Source organism: Otolemur garnettii, unplaced genomic scaffold (assembly GCF_000181295.1).
Source record: "Otolemur garnettii isolate 467f Iridium unplaced genomic scaffold, OtoGar3 scaffold00008, whole genome shotgun sequence".
Classification (NCBI taxonomy): Eukaryota; Metazoa; Chordata; class Mammalia; order Primates; family Galagidae; genus Otolemur; species Otolemur garnettii.
This window is the reverse complement of record NW_003852403.1, coordinates 16651345-16658515: the sequence shown is the minus strand read 5'-3', so window position 1 is coordinate 16658515 and position 7171 is coordinate 16651345. Positions and strand designations below refer to the sequence as shown.

The 7171-nt window shown below is 42.3% G+C and overlaps 1 protein-coding gene across 3 annotated transcripts in view; it reads left to right on the top strand.

The window, feature by feature from the left end:
* Positions 1 to 7171, top strand: part of CCAR1 (cell division cycle and apoptosis regulator 1) — a 79286-nt gene that overhangs the window by 54301 nt on the left and 17814 nt on the right. For all 3 annotated transcript variants that reach the window (XM_012801386.2, XM_023509522.1, XM_023509521.1), the window contains 3 exons: positions 2601 to 2792; positions 6415 to 6654; positions 6977 to 7088. In XM_012801386.2, the coding sequence (XP_012656840.1) occupies positions 2601 to 2792; positions 6415 to 6654; positions 6977 to 7088 (544 nt within the window). The remainder of the gene's footprint in view (positions 1 to 2600; positions 2793 to 6414; positions 6655 to 6976; positions 7089 to 7171) is intronic.

Genomic DNA, 7171 nt, shown 5'->3' with positions numbered 1-7171 from the left:
AACCTCCAACTCCTGGGCTCAAGCAAGTCTCCTGCCTCAGCCTCCCAAGTAGCTGGGACCACAGGCGCCCGCCACAATGCCCGGCTATTTTTTGGTTGCAGCATCATTGTTGTTTGGCGGGTCTGGGCTGGATTCGAACCCGCCACCTTAGGTGTATGAGGCCGGTGCCTTAGCCACTTGAGCCACAGGCACCGAGCCCCTTCCTAGTTTTCTTAATGTCTTTTAGCATTCTTGAAAAATAGTAAGTTGGGCTCGGTGCCTTTAGCTCAGTGACTAGGGCGCTGGCCACATACACCAAAGCTGGTAGGTTGGAACCCAGCCCAGGGCCTGCCAAACAACAATCACACATACAGCAACAATAACAAAAAATAGCCAGGTATTGTGGCCAGTGCTGTAGTCTTAGCTACTTGGGAGGCTAAGGCAAGAGAATCACTTAAGCCCAAGAGTTAGAGGTTGCTGTGAGCTGTGATACAACGGCACTCCACTGAGGACAACATAAACTCTCTCAAAAGAAAAAAAAAAGGGCAGCACCTGTGGCTCAAAGGAGTAGGGTGCTGGCCTCATATTCCGGACATGGCCTGTTCAAACCCAGCCCTGGCCAAAAAAACCTGCAAAAAAAGAAAATAGTAAGTTGGAGACTGTCTCAAATTAAAAAAAATTAGTTAAGCTTTGATACAGTGCCTCATGCCTGTAATCCTAGCACTTTGGGAGACAGAGGCAGGAGGATTGCTTGAGGCCAGGAGTTTGAGACCAGTTTGAGGTAAAACTGTAAGTACAGATGCTTACCAACATGTGTAGCTACTACAATACTTTTTAATTTTTTTTTTTTTTTTTTTGAGACGGGGTCTCACTATGTTGCCCAGGCTGGAGTGCAGTGGCTCTTCACAGGCATGATCCCACTACCTATCAGCATGGGAGTTGTGACCTACTTCGTTTCCAACCTGGCTGGTTCGCCCCTCCTTAGGCAACCTGGTGGCCCTCCACTCCCAGGAGGTCACCATATTGATGCCAGACTTAGTGTGGACACCCGATTGCCATAGCGCACTACAGCCCATAACTCCTGGACTCAAGTGATCCTCCTGTCTCAGCCTCCCTAGTAGCTGGGGCTACAGGCACGCACCACTGTGTCCAGCTGTTTTTTTTTTTGTTTGTTTTTGAGACTCTTCACTTTGTTGCCTTGGGTAGAGTGAGGTGGTGTCACAGCTCACAGCAACCTCCAACTCTTGGGTTCAAGTGATTCTCTAGCCTCAGCCTCCCAAGTAGCTGGGACTACAGGCGCCCGCCACGACGCCTGGCCATTTTTTTTTTTTTTTTGGTTGCAGCCATCATTGTTTTTTGGCGGGTCCGGGCTGGGGATTCGAACCCGCCACCTTAGGTGTATGTGGCTGGCGCCTTAGCCGCTTGAGCCACAGGCGCCGAGCCTTTACTTTGTTTTTAAGTGAAGTTAGTTCGCCCAAATTTTTATTAGATGGTTTGATTCAAATATCGTTTCTAACTTAAGAAGAGCTCTACTCTTGGCTTGGCGCCTGTGGCTCAGGTGGCTAAGGTGCCAGCCACATACACCTAAGGTGGCAGGTTCAAATCCAGCCTGGGCCTGCCAAACAACAATGACGGCTGCAACCAAAAAATAGCTGGATGCTGTGGCAGGCGCCTGTGGTCCCAGCTACTTGGGAGGCTGAGGCAGTAGACTCGCTCGAGCCCAGGAGTTGGAGGTTGCTGTGAGCTGTGATGCCATGGCACTCTACCCAGGGGGACATCTTGAGGCTCTGTCTCAAAAAAAAAAAAAAAGAGCTCTACTCTTAATGTTCTTTTGTTTTCTTTTTTTAATCAATAACAAATGATGATTTGCTTTCTGAGGTTTCTTAATCTCTTTGACCTTTCTCACTTTTTATCTGGTCTTTCTGTACCTGTGTTGTACCAGTCTTGCTCTGTACTTGCTCTGTAGGGAAGCCCTGACAAATTAGTCTTGCAAGTTTCTATGTCTAGAATGTTCTAGAACCCTTTAGATCTTAATATGGACTCTGCCCTCACTTTCTTGGGGGTAAAACCTTGCCTATTTTCTGTTAATGTTCTTAAATTGACCTGCTGCACTTTCCACTGAATATCTGTTGGCTATTTTGTGATTTCCTTATTCTCAGGTACATTTTACAGCCCCATTGCATCCTTCTGCTTTTTCCTCCACACAGAAGCCAGTATCACATAGATTTTGTGGGTTTTCCTGATCCATTTTTTTATTGGTTTGTGGGGATAACTTGTCAATTAGTTTTGTTTTGAATAAACTTAGGTTGTTGGTTTTGATATCTCTGTTGCTGTGTCTCTTAAAATGCAGGGTTTCAGAAATATCCAAAAACTATGCTACTGCCACTAATTTATGTAATCTCAATATAGGTCATTTTCCCTCCCCATTTCACAAGGCAGTTTTTTATGCTGAGAGCAAGAGCATTAGGAGCCACAGTGTATATATACCCTTAGTATTCCAACCTTCTCAACCATTATAGCTGGTATAATCATGGAAACTTTTCCCTCGTACTATATACATTAGATATATTCACATATTGTATATGGAGGTTTTACCATGCCTTAAAATTTAAAATATTTAGGAAGAAGAAAGGAAACGTCAAGAGGAAATGGAACGGCAGCGTCGGGAAAGACGATATATTTTGCCCGATGAACCAGCAATCATTGTACATCCAAATTGGGCTGCAAAAAGTGGCAAGTTTGACTGTAGCATCATGTCTTTGAGTGTCCTTTTGGATTACAGATTAGAAGATAATAAAGAGCATTCATTTGAGGTACTGCTTTTAATTTGGAATAGCATTTATATAACAGCCATACATTGTGATTTTTTAAATGTGTTTGTGACGTCTCTTTGAGTGCTTTCTTCATAGCTTCTGTTTTTGTTGTTTTTCTTGTAATTTAACTCTTGGGGAACATCATTCAGATGATCTGACTTTTAAAGTTACCTACAATCTGGGTGTGGTGGCTTAGGCCCATAATTCTAGCACTCTGGGAGGCCAGTGTAGAAGGATTGTTGAGTTTGAGACCAGCCTGAGCAAGAACCATACCCTGTCTCTACTAAAAATGGAAAAATTAGCTTGGTGTAGTGGTGGGCACCTGTAGTCCCACGGTTACCCACAGGCTTACTTCTACTGATTGCATTCCTATGTGCGTTTTATTGTTGTTTGTTTTTGAGATAGTCTCATTTTTGTCACCCTCAGTAGAGTGCTGTGGCATCATAAGCTCAGAGCAACCTCAAAATCTTGGGGCTCAAGCGATTCTCTTGCCTCAGCTTCCCAAGTAGCTGGAACTGTAGGCATCCCCATAATGCCCAGCTATTTTTAGAGATGATCTCTCTTGCTCAGGCTGGTCTAAAACCTGTGAGCTCAGGGCAGTCCCACCCACCTGGCCTCCCACAGTGGTAGGATTATAGGCGTGAGCCTGAGTAGTATATTCTTTCATCAGAACATAAGAATGTTTACTTACCTATTTGGGGATTAAGTAATGCTTTATTTCCATAGAATTAAAATGACATTTAATTCTACTTAACAGGCTTGACTTTTTTTTTTTTTTTAAGAGTCTCACTTTGTCACCCTTGGTAGAGTGACATAGTGTCACAGCTCACAGCAACCTCCAGCTCCTGGGCTAGGTCGATTCTCTTGCCTCAGCTTCCTGAGTAGCTGGGACTACAGGCTCTTTCCACATCGCCTGGCTATTTTTTAAGATGGGGTCTTGGCTGGGAGCCTGTGGCTCAAGTGGCTAAGACGCCAGACACATACACCTAAGATGGCGAGTTTGAATCTACCCCGGGCCCGCCAAACAACAGTGACGGCTGCAACCAAAAAATAGCTGGGCGTTGTGGCAGGCGCCTGTGGTCCCAGCTACTTGGGAGGCTGAGGCAGGAGACTCGCTTGAGTCCAGGAGTTGGAGGTTGCTGTGAGCTGTGATGCCATGGCACTCTACCTAGGGAGATAGCTTGAGGTTCTGTCTCAAAAAAAAAAAAAAAAAATGGAGCTTATGTTACAAAATAAAGTTTATATTTTGTATTTAAAAAAAAAAAAAAAAGATGGGATCTTGCTCTTGCTCAAGCAGGTCTTGAACCTCTGAACTCAGTCAATCCACTTGCCTCAGCCTCCCAGGCTAGTAGAATTATACAAGTGAGCCACAATACCTGGGCTTCTATTACATGTTTCAGATCCTTTTAAAAATGGGTCTTAGGATCTGAGCTGTCTCTAGAAAAAAATAACTAAAAATAAAAATGGATCTTAAAACCTATCTTTCTGGGTGGCACCTTTGGCTCAGTGGGTAGGGCACTGGCCCCATGTATCAAGGGTGGTGGGTTTGAACTTGGCCCCAGCCAAACTGCAACAAAAAAATAGCTGGGAGTTGTGGTGGGTGCCTGTTGTCCCAACTACTTGGGAGGCTGAGGCAAGAACATAAGCCTAAGAGCTGGAGGTTGCTGTGAGCTATACCACAGCACTCTACCCAGGGCAACATAGTGAGACTCTGTCTAAAAAAAAAAAAAAAAAAAAAAACATAAAAGTCTAAAAAAAAAAAAAAAAAAAAAAAAACCTTAACATTTTGTATGTAGAAAAGTTAGTATACAATTTTAGGTTAATGAGTATGTTGTAGCTCATTATCCTTAGGTCCCTGTATAAACATGCACACTATTCAGGGTTTTAAATTGGTTTCTCTTGCCTAGAATGCTCTTCTCCTAGGTACCTACATGGCTTTTCTCCTTGCTTCTTTATGGTCACTTTTCAGAGGTCATTTGATTGGAGATGCCTTGTCTGACAACTCAGTCTGTGATTATTCTGCTTTTTGTTTTACAGGTTGGGTTTTTGTTTTTTTTTAAAAGAGATAGAGTCTCGCTGTGTCACCCTGGGTAGAGTGCTGTGGCATCACAGCTCACAGTAACCTTAAACTCCTGGGATTAAGTGATTCTCTTGCCTCAGCCTCCCAAGTAGCTGGGACTATTGGCGCCCACCATAACACCTGGCTATTTTCTGTTGCTGTAGTTTGTTGTTTAGCAAGCCTGGGCCAGGTTCAGTTCTGCCTGGTTTCATGTATATGGCTGGTGCCCTAACCACAATGGGCGCCAAGCCTGTTTTACAGTTTTATGTTGATTTGATTATTTCTTTTTTCCATGAGATTGTTAACTGTGTTCGGGGGATGTGGTTATTGGCTTTCTTCAATACAGTATGTTCAGTGCCTAAAATAGGTCCCATTATATATAGTAGGCATTTGATTTAAAACTTAGTTAGTAGACTGGCGCCCATAGCACAGTGGTTACACTGCCAGCCACATGCACCAAGGCTGGTGGGTTCAAACCTGGTCTGGACCAGGTAAACAACAATGACAATTGCAACAACCACCACAAAAAATACAGCTGGGCGTTGTGGGGGGCATCAGTAGTTTCAGCTACTTGGAAGGCTAAGGCAGGAGAATCACTTAAGCCCAAGAGTTTGAGGTTGCTGTGAGCTGTGATGCTACAGCACTCTACAAGGGGCAACATAGCGAGACTTTGTCTCAAACAAAAAAAAAAAGAAAAGAAAAACCTAGCTCGGCGCCTATGCTCAGCAGTTAGGGCGCCAGCCACATACACAAGGGCTGATGGGTTGGAACCAAGCCTGGGCCTGTCAAACAACAATGGCAACTACAACCAAAACATAGCCAGGCATTGTGGTGGGCACCTGTACTCCCAGCTACTTGGGAGGCTAAGGTAAGAGAATCACTTAAGCCCAAGAGTTGGAGGTTGCTGTGAGCTGTGACGCCACAGCAGTCTACCAAGGGCAACATAATGAAACTCTGGCTCAAAAAAAAAAAAGAACCTTGTAAATGAATAAGTTACACAAAGATTATTGGTTACATGTGAATGGTAGAAATTTGTATTTTTCCACTCATTTTCAAATTAGTGTAGTAGCAGGATTATCTTATATAATATTTGGCCAAAATTGTACCTTATCATATTTTTCTTTTGAGAGCATTCCTTTGGAATTTTAAGCTCCTCAACAACAATTCTTTTTTTTTTTGTATAGACAAAGAGTCTCACTTTAACGCCCTCGGTAGAGTGCTGTGGTGTCACACAGTTCACAGCAACCTCCGGCTCTTGGGCTTAGGTGATCCTCTTGCATCAGCCTCCTGGGTATCTGGGACTACAGGCACCTGCCACAATGTCCAGCTATGTTTTTGTTGCAGTTTGGCTGGGGCTGGGTTTGAACCCACCACCCTCTGTATATGGGGCCAGTGCCCTGCCCACTGAGCCACAGGTGCTGCCCTCAACATCAGTTCTTATAATTGTATTGTAAGTGTGTATAAGATGTAGATGTGGTAAGATTTTATGATAAAAATCTTGTGCTGGATTTATTCAATATTTCTGTTGAATTTGTTTGGTTTATTGTTGGTGTCTTTTTATAGGTTTCATTGTTTGCAGAACTTTTTAATGAAATGCTTCAAAGAGATTTTGGTGTCAGAATATATAAATCTTTACTATCTCTTCCTGAGAAAGAGGACAAAAAAGAAAAGGATAAGAAAAGCAAAAAAGATGACAGAAAAGATAAAAAAGAAGAAAGAGATGATGAAACCGATGAACCAAAACCCAAACGGAGAAAATCAGGCGATGATAAAGAGAAAAAAGAAGATAGAGATGAAAGGAAGGTCTGTGTTTTTATGACCTTCAGCCTGATTGAGACATTTTCAGTTAGTCTTCTAATTGAAATTAACAAAATGTTATAACCGACTTCTAATTTCCATTGGAATAGCAAAGTGTAATGGACAGACTGAAAGATTTTTAGTGCTTTATTAGAAATTAAACTCGTTGAATTAAGCCTATTTTAACATCTTTAGTTTTCTAATTGTTGTAATTATTATTATAAAGTTTGTGATGTGAAACTAAGTAACCTTAATGGATATGTTTTCTATTTTTATTAGTTGATACTTGAGATTTTTTTGCTTAATTTTAAGGCATTTTAAATTACAGAAAGAAGATAAAAGAAAAGATGATTCTAAAGATGATGATGAAACTGAGGAAGATAATAATCAAGATGAATATGATCCTATGGAAGCAGAAGAAGCTGAGGATGAAGAAGATGGTATAATTCAGATTTATTTATATTACTCCTTTTTTTTTTTTTTTTTTGAGACAGAGCCTCAAGCTGTCCCCCTGGGCAGAGTG